The sequence below is a fragment of the Lycorma delicatula genome, chromosome 4 (genome assembly GCF_047948215.1).
Source record: "Lycorma delicatula isolate Av1 chromosome 4, ASM4794821v1, whole genome shotgun sequence".
Taxonomy (NCBI): Eukaryota; Metazoa; Arthropoda; class Insecta; order Hemiptera; family Fulgoridae; genus Lycorma; species Lycorma delicatula.
The window spans coordinates 180,309,284-180,332,480 of NC_134458.1; the positions used below are offsets into that span (position 1 = coordinate 180,309,284).

At 31.8% G+C, this 23,197-nt stretch overlaps 1 protein-coding gene across 1 annotated transcript; it reads left to right on the forward strand.

Moving 5' to 3' along the window:
- Positions 1–1,735: 1,735 nt before the first annotated feature.
- On the forward strand, positions 1,736–22,678 carry LOC142322987 (chymotrypsin-1-like). Its single transcript, XM_075362082.1, has 7 exons — positions 1,736–1,899; positions 11,041–11,138; positions 11,884–11,981; positions 14,317–14,449; positions 17,989–18,099; positions 21,582–21,704; positions 22,420–22,678. Exons 1-7 carry the CDS (start codon positions 1,842–1,844, stop codon positions 22,570–22,572), a joined length of 774 nt encoding a protein of 257 aa, XP_075218197.1. The 5' UTR covers positions 1,736–1,841; the 3' UTR covers positions 22,573–22,678.
- Positions 22,679–23,197: the final 519 nt, after the last annotated feature.

The window sequence follows — 23,197 nt, forward strand, 5'->3', positions numbered from 1 at the left end:
ATCACTTATAAACAGTTTTTTATGTTTCTTCATCCCCTTTCAAGCTCAAATTTAAAAAAAAATTGAAAATGGTTTATTGGTATGAAGATTGCACTCAACAAAAATCAGGTTGATTTTTCATTTGTACTGAGAAATTAAAAAATACAGGGTTTCGAAAAAAAATTAAAAAATCCAGTATAACCCTTGAAACTCAGAATTTCAGAAAATCTAGAAATTGTTTTTTAGATATTCTTAATCATTCAGTTCAAGCTCAGCTCACACAGTAATAGACAGTCACAGTAAACAATTCATTATTTTAATTCGTTAAAGTTTGTCTTTAACTGGAAAATTTCCACTACTACATAAATATATTTCTTTTTTTAATTTTTTTGAGATAAAATATAATTCTAAAAACCTTCTCATTTATGCCCAGAAATATGGGTAAAAATTTGGTTGCAATTGATCGGATACATTTCTGTTCACGAACAAACACGCTATTACTCTTTATATGATAGTATATATATATACACCTTTAAATAACTTTTCAATAGTTAAACAAAGAAAAATGAAATTTAGCAAACGCTTATACTTCGAAATATTCTATCTTTTGAAATGAGATCATTACAGCCCAACTTCCAGAAGGATCCAAATGGGGGACAACTCAATAATCTTAAATGGATAAAGATAAAATCGTAATGAATTTTAGACGTTTGAATTACGACAGTCCTAAACAAAAAGCAAGATATTTAATCTTTTTCACCGTGAATATCAAAACTGGTCTATAGTACCATTTAAATAACTGGTCATGAGTGAAAAATAACAATTTATAACTAAATAATTCAGGCAGATTTTGAGTTATATGAAAACTATTTGGGAAATAACTTTTAAAGCGTTTCTTTCTTTTTTTCTGTCTCCCTCTGAGAATTACCGTTCAGGTATTACTTCAGAGGATGATATGTGATATGTATCAATGTAAATGAAATGTAGTCTTATACAGTCTCAGTTTGACCATTCCTGAGATGTATGTTTAACTGAAACCCAAACACCAAAGAACACCGGTATCCACGATCTAGTATTAAAATCCGTATACAAGTAACTGCCTTTACTAGGAATTGAACGCTGGAACTTTCGACTTCCAAATCAGCTGATTTAGGAAGACGCGTTCACCACTAGACCAACCCGGTGGGTTAGGTTTTAAAAGTAGCTTGAAAAATATTACGTTGGTGCCATCTTGGTTAGGATTGTCGAAGCCCGAAAATTTTTATATTAAAATATGTATTTTTTAAAAATATCCTTTAAAATAAACTGTGACAATCGTATCCTTTCTATTTGAAATTTTTCAGCTCCTTTTCCACGACTACACTCACTTGGGAGATTGTGGTGTAGTAGTCCCATTCTGAAAAATAGATAGTTTTGAAGAAAAAGTGTTTGCCAAGTTCCATTTTTTTATAAACTATTGAAAAGTTAATTTACGTTTCTGTACTTTATTAACACTGTATGAAAGACAATTTTGAATGATTTATTTCATAAACGCTGAAAGTAACATAAATATAAATGTTACAGTAAATGTAGAAATGTACTGTGAAAGGAAAAATAAACTGTCAAATTATATTTATTCTTTTTTAAAGAAAAATGTTATTCATAAATAAATTAAAAAAAGTTGTAAACTATGGCATAAATAATAAAACCAGTATAATTTATGAATATATTATCTTTTTAAATACAATAAATTCCTCATTTTTGCTACGGGTTATACAATAAATAATGTTAAGTTAATACACGTCTACCTACTTACTTAAACTCGGGAAAAAGAGTTATAAATAAATTAATGTTAACAAATTCGAAATTGTAATTTTACAAAAATGTTTTTAAAATGGAACCATTTTTTATTTTTGGCGGTATTATATTTTCAACGTAAAGGTAATATGTATTTGAATAAATAAAACGTACAATCTAATTATTAGATTTATAATGTTAGTATTAAAAAATAACATAATTTTTTTTGTTTTCAATAGATTTTTTTTTTAATGTTTATTTCCTGACAGGGAGTGATACTCTTTGGGGGACTTTAGGGGTTCTGCTACACACTGAACTGCTGAAACTTTACACAGTACACATACACTACAACAAAAACACTACGCAATTTACAACATATACTCTCATATAGCAACACAACAACATCGTATACTGTTTCTTTACACTTACACTAGATGGTGATGCAACACCTCATGAAACGCAACAAAGGTGGAAACTATCGTACTGATGGTTGAGTGGCTCTAGGTAGTGAGTCTCAAACAATGTCCTCTAGGCACTCGGGTGAACAAAGATGTATGCAACGCTTGCTCCAGTATGCGCGCATTCTGCTGGAGTGGTCCGTTAAATCGCCGGCACTCGTGGGAACCATATGGCACTCCCAAATAATGTTTCGGTGGTTGTAGATCCGCTTGTAAAAACCAACAAAAACGTCGGTTTGAAGAGACTTAGATCGACCTTATCAGCAGAAGATTTCTTATTCAGTGATAAGAAAACGAGAAACGAAAGGGAGTGTGTCAAATATTGAAGCATAAGATTTCCTATGGTTAGGTATAACAAGGAACTCCCGGCTTGCTCTAATGGTAAACGCATCTTAGCAAATCAGCTGATTTCATAGTCGAGAGATCCTACATTCAAATCGTAGTAAAGGCACTTACTTTTATACGGATTTGAATACTAGATCGTGGATACCGGTGTTCTTTGCTGGTTGGGTTTCAATTAACCACCCATCTAAGCAATGGTCGACCTGAGACTGTACAAGACTACACTTCACTTACACTCCTACATATCATCCAAATGGAAGGATAAACCTTTTCTAAGGTTTATCCCTTCTTGATTAATGAATGCATTGTAACAGCTTGTGAGTTTGCGAAATCGATAAAGAAACTTAGGAGTGCCGCCCAATTAATTGAAGTCTGTAAGAAAGAGCAGTGTTGGAAACTCATAGCCCTAAAGTATATACGGACAGACAGAGTGATATTGGAGCCCCATAAAACGTTAAATTTTAGCAAAGGAGTATTCTTTTTCCGTGACTTACCGTTCCTGGCCGCATAAAGGTCTGTTACTTTTCTATACGTCTGCGACCATGTATACCAAACCCCAGACGCTTCTTACAATATCAGGGTTTTGGTCACACCAAAACTGGTTGCAAAAAGGAACAGGTTTGTGTACGTTGCAGCCGTACGGGAATGATTATTGCGCATGCTATGAGACTGAAATTGTATAAATTGTAGGAGTTCACGTTAGACAAGGTCTCAAGAATACCTTTTTTATAAGGAAGAAAAAACAATATTGAATATCAGTACTGAGCAGAACGTATATTTGCCGGTGGCATGTCGGCAATACAGAAAATCCCTCAGCATGAAGAATCCTGTACAACTTGATATTATTTTTGTACAGGATTTCTCATAAAACGTACAGAAAGAAAAAGAATGCGCATCGCGTAAAGATCTGACTAAACTGGTAGAAGCTTTGTCAGAACATGTTAAAGTCCGTCACATCTGCTTCAGCAACATTAAGTACCAGCAAGAAGGTAACTTCTGTAAGAAAGTCCGATAGTGGTTTATCAAGAACCAGTTTATTACACCATTACATAAGGTTCCTGCTGCACCGATTACGCAGCAAACTAAAGGATCCCTGCGAAGGAATTTATAAAAGCATCTTCACCTGGTACGTCATCTCCATCCTTCCAGGCTTCTAACTTCCCTCCACCATCTCGAGGTCTCTACAAGGATATGGTGGCGGATTAAGTTCTCGAAGAAGCAAAGCACTTCCTAGAGGTTATAAACCCCCCAAAAAAATAATAATAATAACGGGGTTGTATTTTTAAGTAATCTCAACGTAGAGGTAATAACAAGAAAAATTATTTTTTATGGGTACAAATTAAATCGCATTGGGTACAGATAATGAATAATTGAACTATTCAATGAAATGTTTTAGATCTCCGTACTCGGGGTGAGGATATCGAAATCAAATCAAATCTTCCGTCTAAAGGAAGAAAATCCTTTAATACTGTGATTGTGGGAAACTCATTTCAGTTCCCAATATGAAGAATCTTTTTGCGGCTACGACTGCGAGAGACGTGACTATTCAACTGAGGGTAGGAATCGTGAAGGAGTGGCCATTTTCCTAAAGGAAATCGTATTGTCACGCGAATTCCGCTGGCTGCAAATATCCCTGCTGTCTCAGTGAATATATTGGCGCCATTTAAAATGAATATTTTCAACTTACATCTTCCCTCAAATTTCGTTTTCAATGAGGATGATATGATTCCTTTGCCTGCTTAATAATTGGCGATTTAACGCCCATCACTAATCATGGGGCTCAACATCATGTTCTTCTTGAAGAACAATATTTGATCGACTGAAGCAGAACTTGGATCTCTGCTAACTGAATGATGGGTTGTACATTTTTATGTATCTTCATTAGATACATTTTCGTACATTGATCTGTAAGGAATGATCTATGATCCCCTATACGAATAGGGTGAACGAATAGGGTGTTCAGCATCCTTATTTTCCCATCTTACCTGGCGCCTATCCAGAAACGTCTTTGGAAGCGATCAAAGACCAGTTGTTACCTCAGTCAGCAATACTGAATTGCCTCACAGTCTTCCTCGAAGGTAGGTGGTAGAGAAAGCTGATTGGATGGAAACACAGATTTATTTGTTCGATACCACAAGAGTGGTAGCGTGATCCATCAATTTACCATGTTTACACGCCTGATTCTCGATAGTGCAAACAAATCTATCCCACTAACATCTGGAAACCGAGGCGGCCTTTTGTTCCTTGGTGGAACGAAGACTGTAGAAGTGCATTAAGGGATCGTTTCAGGGCATTACGTAATTTCAATTGAAGGTCTACTACAGAAACGCTCTGCGCCTTCCAGAATGCGAGTGCTATATGCCGTTGATTGTTTCATTGTGCTAAACAGAAATCATGGCTGAACTATTTCGATACTATTACTATTTCTCGGACAACTCCATCATCGGTTGTTTGGAGAAAAGTTTGGGCCATGTGTGGATTGGTACAGACATCGTAGCCGATTGGATTGGAAAGCAGCGGAATCCTCGTCATCACACTAATTGATGAGGTGAACAGGTTTGGAAGAACGTTTAGGTCAGTTTCACTTCATCACCGTACTGTCTGAGTTTGTGGGATATAAGTTACAGGTAGAAAATATCCCGTTCGTGATAGGAAACTCGCAAAATGAGTTAAACAAACCTTTTTCTTTTAATGAGCTAGGGTATGCCTTGAATAATTCTCGTGACACTTCCCCCGTAAGTGATAATATCAGGGTCAGTATGTTATCCAACCTCCGAGATACTGCACTACTACATCTATGTGTTCATAATAGAATATTCTCTGACCCGGTATTTCCAGATTCTTGGTCAGAGGCACTGGTGATCCCAATACTGAAACCTGATAAAGATAGATAATTCTCCACAAGTTATCGTCCAATCTCCTTCATCAGCACCCTGTGCAAGGTGATGGAACGAATGGTACCGTCGTCTAACGTGTTACCTTCAGAGAAACGCCCTAATTTCTCCAGAAAAATGCGGTTTCCGTCAAGGTAGATTATCTATTGATCACTAGATGCCCTGGAAGCTGCTATTCAAAACGCTTTTTTATTTCGCCAATGCCTGGTTGCTGTATTTTCTGCGTTTCGGAGTGTCTCTCTTCTCAAAACTACTTTTAGCACTCATCACATGCGTCATTTGTTGACCATGCAGTTTGGAGTACGGAGCAAGTCAATACCGCTTATTTGAGTTTCAGAAAGCTTTTGATTCTATTCCATTTGCCAAACTAACAGAGAATCTTTCTCGGTGTTGGGTATCTGGAATAATGTTAAGTCATTTCTTAACAGGAAAAATTTTTTTATTAAAGTGAATGACGAAATTTCATATGAATATAACGCCTTATCACGTGCACCACTATTGTCCAATCTAGGACCTTTCATTTTTATTGTGTTTATCTACAAGATTATTGTTCTTTTGCTTACAAACATGATATTAAAATGTATAGTAGAGTTAATAACTATAATGAGTATATTGTACTTCAAAATGATGTTGATCAGATATACGAGTGGTCAATTAAAAACTGGCTGCCATTAAATGTCGATAAGACACTTATTACGGCTTACACCAGAAAGACTCTTGCTGTAAAATATATAATTATATTGCAAATATGAAAATTGCCGGAGTCTAATGCACATGACTTATGTGTGTAATTTGATCTTAAGTCATTAACTGGTCATGTTGATAAAATTATTTCAAAGACCAGAAGGAACTACGGATTATTTATTCGGGTCCCCAGGAGATTCCCCACGATTAATACTATTTTAAAATTATACATTATTGTCAGACTCGTTTTGGAATATTGTTCTGCCATTTGGAACTATCAGATAGCGGTGACAAGACTGAAGCAATCCAAAGATGATTGTTATCCGCAATCCACTATCGAGGTTTTATAGGAAGAACTTCATCGCGCGAAGATGAATACATAAAACTCAATGTTTCAATGTTACTAAAAAGAATAGTAAGTTATACTCTTTTTTTATAAGGCAATCAACGGTTATGTTTATACGTGTCAAAATAATCTGTGTTCTTATAAAATAGATCATTTACACCAACGTTTGCATTTTTAAGTTAAAACGCTTTTAGTTTAAGGGTTTTTTTTCAGAATAATTTAATTTATAGTTACTGTTATTGTTACGTTTCTTGAGTTTAACTCCCTGTTATGAAAAGTCGAATTTTGTTTCCTGGTAAGTAAATGCACTGTAGCTTTTTTTTTATTGTCCTACTATACTTTCTTCAACATATAAAACAGGTCACTTAGCTTCCCTTCTTAGACAGATTATCTTTATGGAAGTTGGGAGACTCCATCCCAGCCTCCATAAGATAATCTGTCTAAGATTATATATTATATTATCTGACACTAAGTGGTATCGTTGAATAAATAAAAATTATGATTAGAATATTTCAGATTAAATATTTAAAGAGTGGAGCTGATCTGAAAAACTTTAAAGTATTTAAAAAAATGAAAAAATATTCCTAGTAAATCTGATAATTGTCAGTTAAGTTTCATTTACTTGTTTTTTTGTTAAAATATTTATAGATAATTTTTTAAATGATTAAATCATTATTTACAAAAATAATAAATTACGTAATTTTAATTTTATTAACGCTAAAATACGTTCATAAACTTCTTCGTAAATCTTTCTCTCTTCCTATTTAATATTCATAACTCAGAGAAATGAAAAAAAGATTTCCCAATCTTTTCTGCTTATGTTCTCTTTTAGGAGCGTCCACTAATTCATATACGGTAATCTACAGTTATACAAATATATTAATTAAACTTTTGTACGTAACTATGGAAATAATGAATATAAAGTATATAATAAATTACAAAAAGTAAATAAATTCATAAAATAAACAATAAAAAAGTACTCTGATTTAATATATAATCTTCTGTACTCTACTGGTGTAATTTTGAATACGCAAATTACTTCGTTCTAAATAATTAAAAAACAACTGAATTATTAAAAAGATTCCCCTGTATTGATTCTATGTCATCAACTCAATGCAAACTGAAAAATTATAAATAAAAGGTTAAAAAAATTAATAGTTTTTTTCTAATTTTCTTTTCCTTTTAAAAATGTTTAAATCGGCTTTAAATTAAAGATAATTTTAAACAAATTATTAATGCTTCTTTTGTAGAAAGTTTTTGATGAGGAAGATGTCGAAGTTATCAGCATCTTCACCATCAAAAAAAACAAAAAAACATTTACCCCTTAAAGCACGTGTGACATAGTAAGTAGACTAGTCTTGTCATAATATATCATCTAGAAATAGAGTTGTCGAGGTACAATACAGAAATCCAAAAGATATATAACATGACAAGGGTGAAAAGGGCCCTTACCACTTAAAAAACAAATAAAAATGACACTAAACACTTCAAATACACATTAACTGTCAAACCATTTCTTACGAAATGTTGTCATAAAACTAAATTCACTGTCGCACAAAAGAAATTCAAATTTTCCTTTGATTAAGATTCTACAAACTTCTTAAATATAACTCGATCATTGTTTATCTCAATTATTATCGTCTAGGTTTTCCCTAGGTGAGGAAACAAAAAATAAACATGTAACAGGCCATTGCCACTTAAAAAACATTTGAAAATGAAATAATATACTATTAACACGTATTGTGCTAAATATGATGAAAATAAATTCAGTGTCAAACAATATTAAATACTCTTCTTTGATTAATAAGTAAAACTATTGTTTAAGTTTTTAATTACGCCATTCCTTTTTACTCCTCTTCTCCATCTTCCTAAAGGCCTCGGATGTCAAATTCCAAGGCCTCGGAATATCTGAAGCCTCGGAATTTTCTGTGATTTTCAGTGATGGAATTTTCAGTTCCCCCGCCGGAAATCGCAGAGGATCTCCTACTGCCGGCATCAGATGACACCGGCTCCGGTAGCGCGGTGAGTAGTACTCACAGTCGAGACAAGATGCACTCACCGCTAACGTGTGGTGAGCCCTCACCCTCCCACTTAAAAGCCTCCGTGATTTCGGAGGCACTATTGTTGTTATTCCAAATCTTCCTTTTCCAAGATTTTAATTTTAGGTGTTGCAGGTCTCCGAGTTGGTATTTTTCAATCTGTACGTTAGCTTCAGTTTCTTCTGTATTTTCATTTCAATATCCTTCGCCTTTGAACTGGCCGAAGGTTTATGCTTCGGTTGAGAACTCCTTTGTTTCGTCACTACTGCTTTTATTTTGACGGCTTTGGGCTCCTATTCCTATTTTTCCAGTTCTTCATCTTTTGGTCAATGATCCTTTCTACTAAGTTTGCTAAGGCTGGAGGAAGTTCCGATATCACATCCTTCGGTTGAAAATAAGTTGCAGGGCAGCATCAAACTTGCACGTAAGATGTGATCTTTGGCATTCTGCTGAGGACGATCTTCCTTGCTTCAAAGTAACTGACCTTCTGCATTGTCTTCACTCCCTGTATCGCTATTTCTTCTTTATATTTAGGACAGTTTCGTGATCTTCAACTGTGATGTCCATCACAATTAACGCAAATTGGTGGTTCCCTGCACGGGTCATTCGGGTGCAACGGGTCACCACATATGCATAATTGTTTTCTCGTATATCTCGATGCAGTATGTCCAAATTTCTGACATCCAAAAACCCTCAGTGATGTAGGTATAAACGAACGAACATCTTGCCTATGAAATCCAGCCTCATGTTTTCAAAACATTTCGGTTTATTAAAGTCAAGACATGTGACGAGGAGGGTACAATTTCTCCGTTTCGTTTCGTATTCAGTTGTCGACATGCAACAACTCCTTGTCTACAGTGTTCCTCTACAATTTCATCTTCAGTGCAGTTAAGCAAATTCCTGGACACAACTACTTATTTTAAGGTATTAAGTGTACCGTGTGCTACAACTTCAACGTCAGTAAGTCGTATCTTCTTCGATTTCAGAAATCGAAATGACTGTATGTCGTTAACGGTCTCAATAAACAATTCCATTGCAGTTTTCCATGTTTCTTTTACAGGTTCTTTTGCAGCTTCTGTGATCCCTCGAGCGATCACAAAAGAACTGATCTTGGGAAAACCTCCTTCACTTTTCTTAATTACCAAATATTTTGGAATCGCTTCATTTCCCTTAGGTCGAAACATCGTTCAGTATCTTTCTTCTGTATGTCGCTAAATTCCACGCTCTTCCTCCTGTTCACTTGTGAAGACAAGTTCCTCCAGGACAAGGGTTTTTACGTGGACCCTTTACCACGGAATTTATCAAAGTAGAAGTTTCCATAATCATGTTCTACCAGTCAATATGCAGCAAGATGTGAGCAGAGAGGCGGTTGGGCATGCCCCGGATCATTGATCCTTCCTGGAATCCCTCAGTCAGCCGACTCCCACAAATTTAACCCGGGCCGGGGAGTCAGCTACTGCCTGACCAACGATACCGAGATCCCAGGGCGCGCACATAGCAGTAAAGGCTCCAACACCCCTACCCATGGCACAATCCTGCCAAGAGCCGAAGTAACTCACACTGAACGGTGCAAGACTTTGGCAGAGCAAGATCACAGCAGCTCTCGCTCAACCCACCATCACAACCGGGAAGAGCGATGAGCACTCCCCGTCCTCATTACGCCCAGCGTCAGCAAAAAAAGATCACGGTCATACCTCCCGCCACCGCTGCAAACAGCGATACCGAGAAGCACAACCGCAACCAGCTCGGACAGCACGGGACTGCCAATCCCATACTCCACACGGGAGCGGAGCTCCTGAGCATAACCATAACACCGTTGGCCGACATATGTGAAGATACCGAATTAACATGTCGTTGCCCGCCCCGGACGTGTGCATAGATGTCATTGAATGGACGTGGGGTTGGATTGAAAGTAACGGTTTAGATAACCGTTAATTTCAATCCAACCCAACCCCAGTAGTTATAGTATTTTATTATATTTAAACAACTTTGTGTAATTATTCCCCGACCTTAATAGCGTCACTAACTTTCATCCGTAATTTTTGGCTTCTAAATGTAGTAAGGTAGACATCTTTTAAAGTGCTAAATAATTTACCATTTAAAAAAAAAATTACTAAGTCTCCGAGAAAAAGTAAATAAATTATAAGAAAAAATAAATTAATTTATTTCTATACATCGTAAATAAAATTATTTTTATTGATCAGTTACAAATAGTATGAAATATTTCTTTGTAGAAAAAAAATAAAAGTTTCAACTTTTATTTTATGAAGGATATTTGAATCTTAAGTAGAAAGTGAAAAAATTAACAATTTTTAAATTATAAATACAGCTATTAACAGTAGGATGAAGATTATAAAAATTTAGAGGTTTTAAAGGCTGAGGAAAACCATGTTTAATAAACGAAAGAGGCTGCAAAATAAATCGTGCAGCTCGTTTTAAGTAGCTATCTTGCGAACTATGGAGCCTCACCATATTAATATTTAAAAGAAAAGATTTAATTGAAATTTAATGATACATTTTAGATTTTACGACTGCTCTAAATGTTATTGAAGAACGAGAAACTACAAAAACGAATATTATGAATGGGCGAATGGCAAGGGAAGGTGAAGTACCATATCAGGTAAGGAAATTATAAATAATATTTTTTAAATAAGTTACTTATAAAACATATGATTTTAATCATTTATTTATGCAAATTTTAAAATTTTTGAAAAAAATACTGTTCTAATTTTGGAAATTGTTAGGTAATTTACAAAATTATTATTTAGCTTATTATTTAATTGCCAAAAAAGTAATAATAAAACTTTGGAATTATGAATTTTCCGTTAATTCGACATCCTGTATGCTGCACTAAGTACAGCACTGTATGCAGGTGTATCACGGAGTTCTCCAAAGACATCTATTAACTATTGTATTCGAGAAAAAGTTCATATAAGCATATGTACTAAAATGTTTAGTTTGCAAGTTAGGCTAGAGAAACATTTCGCTCGGATTTCAGTTACCTCGGTGAAATGAGGTCTTACTGAAATTTTTAGGACGTTATTAAGAAATAAAAATTAGTGATTTCTTATGATTTACTCGTATTGCTGATAAGCACATTGTTGTTATTGTACTGCCAACTTTGAAATAATAATTTTTCATATAATTTGTGCTTTACTATTCTAACTTATATCTCTATCGCTATCCTAATGAATATTACATATTTTATATTTATTATAATACATATTTAATACGCTACTGACATTCACATGACTGATATGTGAAAAAATTTGAGAACCGCTGTTTTAAATGTGATCCTCTACGGAGTATTTTGAACATTTAAAAAAAGGATAATATTTAAAAAAGTTTTTTCAATCTTTTTCTAGGTGGCGATTGTTGAGTCCGTAAGTAACAATTTTCGTTGTAGTGGCTCAATAATAACAAGTAAACATGTGTTATCAGCTGGACACTGTTTTTGTAAATAGTATGTATTAATTTTATTAAAACCTAGCATGTAATTAGTTTTTATTTTTAAACCAGGGTTAAACAATAATTAAACTAATAAAATCAGTGAATCACACTAACATTCAAAAATTTATTACCAAAATAGAAAAACGTAAACAAAAATTAAGCATTTTACGAGGATGGATGTTTCAGTTTCAGGTTGTAGTAGTTCAATAAAGGGGAAAAGTGATAGCTATAAATATACTTATGACTTCCACAATGTTTTTTGTTTGTATTTAATATTTTTAACTTTCTGAGTATAAATACATTAAAATCTAGATTAGAAAAAATTGTGTAAATTTACTATTTGTGAAGGCAAATAAATAAATAAAAATAAATACACACACACACACACACACACACACACACACACACACACACACACACACACACACACACACACACACACACACACACACACGCGCGCGCACACACACACACACACACACACACACACACACACACACACACACACACACACACACACACACACACACACACCATTATTATTTTTGGCCAAAATGTTTTATTTAAAAGTATTTGCATAATTTGTCCGAGGAAATGATTTTACATAGGTTTATAATGATAGTAAAATGTGATAATCAGTGTATATTTGACTGAATTTTCTTTAGTTTTGTTTAAAATTCAGTTACGTAAATTAAGCAAGTAAATATGTTTTTTTTTATATACATATATGTATACATCGTGTATCACGAAGTTCTCCCGGGACTTTCACAACCTATTGTACTAGTGAAAATAATGGAAAAAGCTTATATAAACGTACGTCGTAAAATGCTTTGTTTGCGAGTTACTGCTAGTTAAAAATTTCGCTAAAATTTCAGCTACCCCGATGAAGTCTTACTGAAATTTTTAGGACGTAATTAAGGAACAGATTTAACGATTCCTCATGGGTTTTGACCTGAAAATTGGAATAAAATAGGTCCCACAATCGTATCTACAGTAGTTTTTTCACTCCAGATTTCTCAAAAATTACTGCAGATACGGTTCTGGAACCTATTTTATCCTAATCAAAAACCATAACAAATTTTATAATTCTGTTTCTTAATTAACGTCCTAAAAATCTCAGAACGATCTCATTTCACCGGAGTAGCGAAATCTTTCGCTAGCCGTAATTAGCAAACGAAGCGTTTTAGAACATATGTTTATCTGTACTTTTTCCATTATTTCCACAAGTACAATAGGTTACGAAGGTCCCGGGAGAAATTTATGATACATTCTGTATTTAAAATTATATGTATATCGGCCACTACTTATTTGCATTATATAACAGTGTAAAATACAATAATTAAACGTTGAATTTGATTAGGTAGCTTGTATGTTAGAGGAAGTCATTCTGATAACGTTTTCAATAATTAGGACAGCAGGGTGGAAATATATTGAAGATAAGAAAATTCCAAAGGCATTACATTTCATAAAAATTTTACTGCGAAATTGTTTTAGCTTAAGAAATTGTAATATCCTTTGATTTACTAGTGGAAATGATAATATTGTAAAATCACCTTCATCGGAATAAAATGTATATATGTTATGCATATTCCAAAATACTGCCACTCGTTTTATATGTTTTCATTACGATTCATAATTTACATAGCAAATTTTTTAATTTAGCACATAATTAAAAGTTTATGCTAATCTTGCAAAAATCATAAACCTATTTTCTTTCCATAAGAAAATTGGTAGTAATTACATAGCTATGTTAATTTACAAGGTAAATAATATGTGCTTTCCGCTAATGCCGGAAGAATTTATTAACATCTTTACCAACGATTTATTTTTTAATAATCAAGCAGAATAATTTTTTTTTTTATGAGAACGTATAAATGATTCAGTTTTATTGTTTTTATGTTCATTAAAATAACTTAAATAACAGTTAATAAGATATCTAAATTAACTGATGTGTACATTTTATTTCATTTTTTTATACATTTTTTTTAATTTATTATTTTTTTTAAATATCTACTGCAGGACAAATTAATATTTAGGCTAGATACAGTTTTACTTTTGTGTTTCCATAACTATTTGGCTAGAAATAATACTATTAATCTAATGCCAATGAGTTAAATTAAGATTACATAATATTTTATTAAAATCTAAATAAAAATATTTTACCTGTGATAATTAGTTTTAAAACGAAGAAAGACAACCCTTTATCAGATATCAGCACACTGAAATTAAAAAAAAAAAATGTTAAAAAATAAATCAAGCTTTATTATTTAAAGAAAGATTTTATGGCAGTAAATAAAAGTTATTATGATTAAAAAAAAACGATTAAATAAGTCTATTCAACATTTTAGTGACTCACCAGCAACGTTGAAAATATTTGGAGGAATAACAGAACTGAATGATTTTCCAATTTTAAGAAGAATTAAATCAATCAAGAAAATAGAACCGTTCGACTATTATAAAGATGACATCGCATTGATAACGGTGAGTTAATATTTTTAATGTGTAATGTGTAACTTTTCCTATAAATTATGAGTGATGCTTAAATTCAGAATAGTTTAATCATTTTATTCGCATTTTTGGTTCCTTTTTTACATTTTTATCATAAGATTAATCCAACAACCAAGCTTTTTTGTACATTTTGGTCACCAATTTTTAAAAAGACGTTTATAACGTCTTCCAGACTAACAGCTTTTACTGTCAACTTTTCTGAACGTATTAATTTAATATAATCTCGTACTGAATAAATGTGATCAGTTTTATCCAAATTTCGTTTAACGGTATCAAATGCCTCATCAAATGCCTCATCAAAGGCCCAAAATGCATGTTCGCAGTTTGCAGACTACACAATTTCTTCAAATCTTCCGAATTCAATTAGTGCATTATAAAACGAACAGTTGACGTACTCCTATTTATACATTGGCCAAATCAACTGTCGGAGATTTTTACTTTCCTGGCATCATAGTTATAGGTTTATACTGCAAGAAAGTATGGTAATATCAAAAAATAGGGTTTCGGTTTTGGTGCGTTTCTAGACGTTTCATGACCGAGGGATCCCAAGAAAAGTGAAGGGTAATTAATGTTCGTACATGCATACATATATACATAAATACGTACGAATGTATATATTCTGGCGTGTTTGAAACTTAATAACTTTTTACTGGATGTACCGATTTTGATGATATTTTGTTCGGAGACTTGTGTATAAGGAAGAATTTGTTGGTAAAATTTTCCGGCCAGTATCTCCAGGGGATAGGGTAGATCCTTTTTTCAGGGTTAATTTTCTTAAAATTTTGCAAACATAACTTCACTTTACATTAATCTCAGTACATGCGTGCACGCTTAACCTATTGTTTTGTAAAACCTTTTGCCCTCAAATTTCCTCCTTCCTTAAAAATCGAAAAGCTATCTTTTTATTTATTGAATATTTTTTAATCCCAAGGTTTTTTACGTCTTTTTAGGCATAATAACAATTCAAGTTACCCAAAAATACTTTAGGAGCAATAGTGGTCGCGGGGAAACCCATAAAAACTTAAAAATATCAGTTTCTTCTAATAAATAATTTTCTTTTGCCTTATTTTCATGTCATTATTTTTCCACTGCATAAGAATAAATAACCAATGTCAGGAAAGTATTAAAACTTTGTTCAGTTTTTCTTTTACATCATGGCTGAATCCATTATTAATATATTTACGCAAAAAAGAAGTAATTTCTTCTTTAACTTTAAGGGAGATAACTTAATGCTAGATAAAACGTTTGAACTATTTATGTTAAAAGCTACACCGCACAAAGTACCAAAGTAACACGGCTAGATCAACATAAATTCAGCTGACGTTTTTAATAACCGATTGAAAAAACAAACGTCATTAATTTATATAGGGTTTTTACAATCATTTTTTTTTAATTCTTTGCAAAGAATAATCACTAAATTATGTATTTTAATCGGTAGAATTTTAAATTGGGAAAAAGTAATCTAAAAAAAATTGAGTTTACAGTGTTTTTAAAATCATCGTTTCATGTAAAACAAATGAAAATAATGAATTATTCACTAAAGTGAGGAGTAGATTTCATTTCTTTATAATAAAAAAAATAAAAAATTAAAAAAAAATAAATAAAAAATACCGATTAACTGAGCTGACAAATATTTATAAAAGTATTTATCATATTTTAGATTTATAAAAATATTTTCATTTAAAATTATTGTTTTTATAACACGCTGCAGAATTTTGTATTCCGAGCAGTTTATACATACTGGGTAAATCTTGCTTGCCAAGTATTTGTTTTCCAAACAGCAAAAACGTATTATATTATTGAAAAACATATATTGGATTGCTAAAGATAAAATTTAATTAAAATCATCAGTTAAATTAATGAATCAAATTAATTTTCGAACTCTTTTGCTCGCATTCATTATTATAACGTTATACATGGATCTGTGTAGCAGTTCCAGCAACCACAGGATCTTTAAACCTGAAATTACCTGGACTCCTTAATCCTGGTTCTGAAAACCTGGAATTTTATTAGCGTTTAATTATGTTAATTCTAGATATATTACTTTTTGTTTTATTTACATTTATTTATTACAGGCTTTGCCATTATAACAATTTGAAGTTTTTCCAGGTATATAATACACTATAACCCCTATTAGAGATATTATGAATAACGAATTTATTGCTTTCCATAGAAATTTTTATCTGTCCAAGCTTTCTTTATGTTTGTGACACATGTAAAGGATCTGAGATAGCTAAACCACGTAGCTTTCTCAGAAGTTAATGAAATCTATTTATTTTTAGATAGTCCTTTGATAAACTGAATGCAGGCATTGCTTATATAGCAGAATATCTCGGAATATTTCATTGAGTTTGTAACGCTGATATACAACAGTACTGTCGGATCTCTGAAGAAGAAACGGGGAAAAAATTCTGCTTTTCAGTTCTTTAGTAACCGTGGTATGAGATATAATTTATTCTTGGAAGTAAATATTTTCCAAAAATATTTTTCTCTCCTATTTATCTTAAGATCTCATTTCAAGTTTCGTCTATCAGCTAATTTTCAACATCATCCTCTAACGCAACATTGAAAAGGACTCCGTTCGTTCCCTTCAAGTTTTTTTCTTATTGCCAATGTTTTGGTATCGTAAATCACTAAAATTTATGAAAAAAGTTAGAAAAATATCTTTCTAATTTTTTTGTTGTTGTAACGATGAATTAATTAATTAATTCACCGCAGAAGCTTTTCAAACTTGTACGTGGGAATATATAAATGGAATTTCGTATGAAAAATGCTATGCCCGATCGGGATTCGATCGGGCTATCAGTCCGAGGTGGAACGGTCTAGGAATCGTTTTTATGATTAATTCACCATATAAGATTGAATCTTATGCATGGGAATATGAAATGGAAATTTTCGTAGCGTATGAAAAATATCATGACTCACCGGGATTCGAAACCGCGACCTCAGATTAAAGGCCGAGATGCTGACACTTCCCACGGAGTGGTGTTGCAAGCAGACTTCTATTTTACTTATAAAAGGTATCCTTGCCTGTCACTAATATATTTTTTTCCTTAACTCCTCTACGCCGGACCCGCAATTAAGCATAAAACGGCGTACTGCCACTTATACTTAAGATGTTAATTACGAGGTGTTATACGTAAAATTACATGCTCTATTTTATGAAGAGCAATGTTCTACAATTATTATATTATGAATACAATGGTTAACTGCAGGTCGATATTTCGCTATGTTTTTAGTGATAAGTAGTATATAGGACATTGAATTAAGTATAGCGACGGAAATCTAAAAACTTAACATTTACTAATACAACCTTTCTCTAAAGATTCTCAGACGAGATTCTCCGACGAGATTCTCCGACGAAGATGTAAACTCGACAGCGCCGTTAACAGTTTGTACTTAATCATGAGACGTTAGTATAGAAAGTATGTGACCGCGCGTGCGAATGTATGTGTATATATGTACGCGCGTGAGAATTGCGGCACAATTATTTATTGTTTTATCTGTTTTAGGTGGAAAAAGATTTTATATTTACCAATTTAATATCACCAGTGCATGTATATAACCGGGACTTGAAAAAGGATACCGCCTGTCTTATTAGCGGATGGGGAAAGAGATTCAGAGTATGTACTCGTATAATGTAATATTTTAAAATAAATATTTTTATAAATAATAAATAAAACTAAAATTTACAAACATTGTTTACTTGAAACATATTTAAAATTAATAATGTATTCAGTTCGCTTACAGCATTCGTTCTCAAAGTGGTCGATAACGCCCTCTTGTGGGCGCTGGTGGCCTTCAGGGGGGAGCGGTAGAAGGTCCACAGAAACTTGGAGGCGTTCAGGCGGTCTAGGAAGGTGATGGCTGATTAAAAAAAAAACAAAGGCAAAAATTGTGTTGAGATTCTAACTAAAATGTATGTTTTAACTCAGAAACAGGATATGCTACGTTTAAAAGTAATAAATGCAATTGCTGTTTTTAAGATGCGCTCTTAAAAACAGCAATTGCAATTATTATTTTTAACAGATGGAAAGTTTAAAAAAAAATGTTGGAGGAAGCGAGAAAATCTGTGATTCTTTTGTGGGTGATGGGCGAAAAAGTTTGAGAGTCAATGCAAGCAGAGTGAAAAATAAATAAACGTTGCGTTTGTGTCAACGCGTCCGTCATGATTCTGCTGAGTTACGTCATTTGTATCAGTGCCGTCTCTCAACGCGGCCATATCTATATACAACACTAAAATCATTATCATATATCAATAACCGAATAATTAATCTGTCATGTAATAGTTAATGTAATCAAAAGTTTATTTAACGTTATATCTTCTCAGTTCTATTAAAACCCTCATCTTTCCGTAACACCACTCTTTTGTTTCAGGTTCAATTTTCGTGTTTCTGTTACTGATTTATTAATCTGTTATTTAAAATTAATATAATGTTTTTTACAAGTTTACCGGCATGTGAGTGAAGTGTATTCCTAGATTTGTGTCTATACGACTTTAGTTACCGTTATTTTGACACCATGTCTGATACCGATTCAGGTGATAATAGCGCACTACTATTGATATTCTCTCTGAAAAATGATGGCGGAAAACCCCTTAGGTTTGCGGAAAAACCCATTATTCTATATTCTTACAAAAGCGAATTACAGAGTAATTCAATGACATTGATTTCGGATGTCGTTAATAAACTGCAGACGTAAGTGGAAGTCTATTATTGCTAAGGATTTCGCGTATTAAAAGCAAATTTATTTGTATAAAATTGATGAGTTAGCAACATCCACTGGCAAACCCGTGTTCCGATTACCTTCCGATCATTGTGTACTCAAACTGATTGAGTTAATTTGGGGGACAAATCAAGAGTTACATAACATCAGAAAATACTGGTTTTAAAATATCTGACGTTAAAAATTTATGCTTAAAAGCCATCGATAAAAGAGGCCAGCAGGAATCGAAAAACTGTATAAAATATGTAACGGATACTACTGAACCAAATTACCTGGATAATACTCGTAAATAGAAAACAAAATTGAGCCTCCCGTTGTATCTCTTAATATTAACAACACTACAGATTTCTCGCAATCAGATGACGAAAACTGAATTGAATTTATTATTTGTTTTATTATAATACAAATCTAATCTAAGATATTAGTGAACTTTTACTGTTTGTTTTCAATTGCCAATTTCATACTATTAAAAAACTCAAATGCAATGTCTTGATTTCATTAAATTTAAAATATATGTATAATTTTTGTAAAATACAATAGCGTTGGTTACTGAATATTAATGTCGCGTAGTTTCTTACTACGCATCAGGATTTAGAAGAGATTCTTGTGAATAGGTTGACTGAACACTCGTACGCGCAGTAAGTTTACTTGAACTATAAGGTAACTGAATAAGATGTATTATTAATTATTCAGAATTTTAGAATAAAACAAATGTAGAATCTATAAAATTAAATGGTACGTAGATTTCTGAGTGTATGTATAATAATTGTTTTATTATTTGTTCTTGATTATTTTTAAACGAGGTTTTTAAAGAAATAAAAAGGAAAAACCTAGTTAACCGAATCAAAGCAAAATGAAACCTATGTTTTCTTCTAATACTTTCTGCTATAACGGAAAGTATATAGAACGGTAAAAAAAAAAAAAAGAAAAAAAAACACCTGAAAAGATTATTACTATGTTTTAAGTTTTTATCCTTAATGAGATATTAGGAAAAATAAATTTTAAATAATCACAAAAAAAATAATTTATTCCAAAGTCCAAAAAATCTATTTCTATGAGAAGGACGTTTATCCGTATTTGTACGTACTATTACGAGTATACTGGCTTTTAAAAATCAGAGAGAATACAGTTCTATCTTATAATTCTGGAACCTGTTAATAGATTTTCTTCAAATTTAGTAGGCATGTACTACCTTCAGGGAGAAAGGATGTATTACATTTTTGAAAAAAGGTTAGGGGTGTTTTGGACGAAATAGACATTCAAATTTTAACTGCGGCACTTTAGAAAAAATTTTGTTACAAAAATTGAATTTTTTTTTATAAACATCAGAAATTAGCAAAAATCTTTATTTAAATTTACCCCTTTCCAAAAATTATTAAAATTTTTTTCCCTATATCTATAAAAAGAGTTAAAGAAAATCTTTTGCATCTACATTTTCTACATAGAAAGGCCTTCAAAATACTATAAAAAGTTTTTGCCCGACCCAGTCCTGTGAGTTGTGGTAACAAAAAATATTTGTGTAGTTTTTAAAAAAAATCTTTAAAATTTATTTAAAATTAAATTCACTTGCAAGTTATCCATAGCGCTTAAAATAAATCTTAAATATCTTAAATTTTTTATAGTTCTTACTCTTCAGTATTTCTTGAAAAAATAATTAGCAGAAAATTCACTACCACTTCCTAATAAATTACAACTTTATTTAGAACTTTGGTTGTATTTTTGTTTTTTTTAACAATTTTTAAAAAATCTTTTAACTTATTATTACCATTTTATTGATTTTTTTCTTAAAAATTAATTTTACATAATGCTTCTCCCCAAAATGGAAAAACCAAAAAAGCACTGTTTTACATTTTTAATAATCCCTCAATTTAATTTTAAGTTCTCCAATTATAGAAATAACCATTTTTTTATATTTATTTATATCTTTATGTATTATAAAATTATAAATAAATATTTTTACATAAAATTTTGGAAAAAATAATTCACTATTTTTGCTATTGTTTTTCAATAAAAAAAATTATTTAATCATAAAGATGTAAACACAGTTTAAAATTATGGAATTGAAAAAACTTTCAAGATTTATCAAAAATGAATTACCGGCTTAATTTATATGATATATTAATTTTTTTATATTAGTAACTTAGCTTGAGTATTTTTTTATTCCTTTCTATTCTTGTTAAGTTATTTAATCTATTTTAAAATAAGACCCCGAAATAAATACTAATAAAAAATGCACTGTAGAAACGTGTCAAATAATTAATCATTACTGTTATTAATTAAAATTATTTTTTTCTAATTTTATTTTCTATTAAAATAGATATAGAATTTATAACATGGCAGCACTAATGGAATAACGAAAAATATAATTTAAAATTTTCAGAGTGACGTTATAATTTCAAATTCATTATATATTGCTAATACAACAGTAGTAACATGTCCTGCTGAAGAAAGGAAGCTATTGAAAAACGGGATTTGTATTTCATCGCCTGGAGATGGATGCAGAGTAAGTTCTATAACATTTAAACTATAAAACATATTTATTCAAAACAGCTTACGGTGACTTATATCTATTACTATCTAATTACTTACTGAAAAAAGTCATTTCCCCTTTCTATAGTAGTTCGAGTTAAATTAAAATAATTATAGTTGGAAGACAATTTAATAATGTTTTTCTATCGGCCTGTAGAACATATAGAATTATTGATTCATGAGATAGCTCAATGAAATGGAATGATAAATGACTAAACAAATCAACAAAATGTATAAAATTTGACTTTTTTTATAAAATTTGACTGTATAAAATTAATTAGATTTTCTTTTCTGAGAGTAATGATGTTTATTAAACGGTTACGGTCTTAGTGGTAAATAGTGTGAATTATTTAAGGGGAATATCACCGGCATTTCTGCGGCCTTCCATACTAGTACGTGATGTCTCAGTGAAGAAGAAAACAGGGTAGCACAATTACATTTTTCTTATTCTCTAGTAAGTCCGACATGAAATGTTTTGTTTATTATTGCGAACGACTTTTCAGAAATGACTTGTGACTCATCTTAGATCGCTACAACTACTACGAGTGTGATACTTATCTTACATAAATACTGCTTAAATAGGAAAATATTTTGTATTGATTATAATAAGTTTTATAAATTATAATTTTAAAAAGTAAATATATCTTTATTAACAGGACTCTGATAACAGGAGGTTCTTTTAATTTCAGGGAGATTCAGGCGGTCCAGTTGTATGTGAAGGGAGATTAGCCGGAGTGATATCAATGAGTTTACGTGATGAAGTATGTGGGGATCCAACTTACGCTACATATGTTAAACATTACGTACCTTGGCTAAAAGCAAATGGAGTTGACATCAATTAACCCACAAATTATTAATGAAAAAACAAAAATTATGTAATTAAATATTGATTTAGTAAGTTCAAATAATAAAATGAAGTAAAAATAAATTACCCTGAATTAATTAAAATTTTTATTTAATTTAATTAATACTTATTTTAAAGTTAGTTATTTTAAACTAAAAATATTGTCACTTAACACGATTCTTTTGATGGTTTCTCATCATTGCTGCAAAAATGAAACTTACTCCACTGATATGTAATATTACATTTAGTGTTTTATTACTACTGTTAATTTCTAAGAGAAATTATAGCGATCGGTTGGCTAATTGATTTTGTCTACTTTACCACACATGTAAACTATTTTTGTTATTTACATATTTTTTACCTTATTGCAATAGTTTTTTACTGAATTAACTTTTCTGTGCTACCTGCTAACATTGTTATCAATATGTCACTCACTGAACTGGAGAGGATCACACTTTTAATGATGAGACGCTTTGGTGATAAAGGTAGGTCGTATAATGAAGTTTGTGAATTGGATAATGCTACATTTAATAATCGTAACGCTATTTCAAAAGGTACAGTGTGAAAAATCATGAAACGATTTGAAGAAAAGGGGAGCATTAATAAGAGGAAAAAACCAAGGA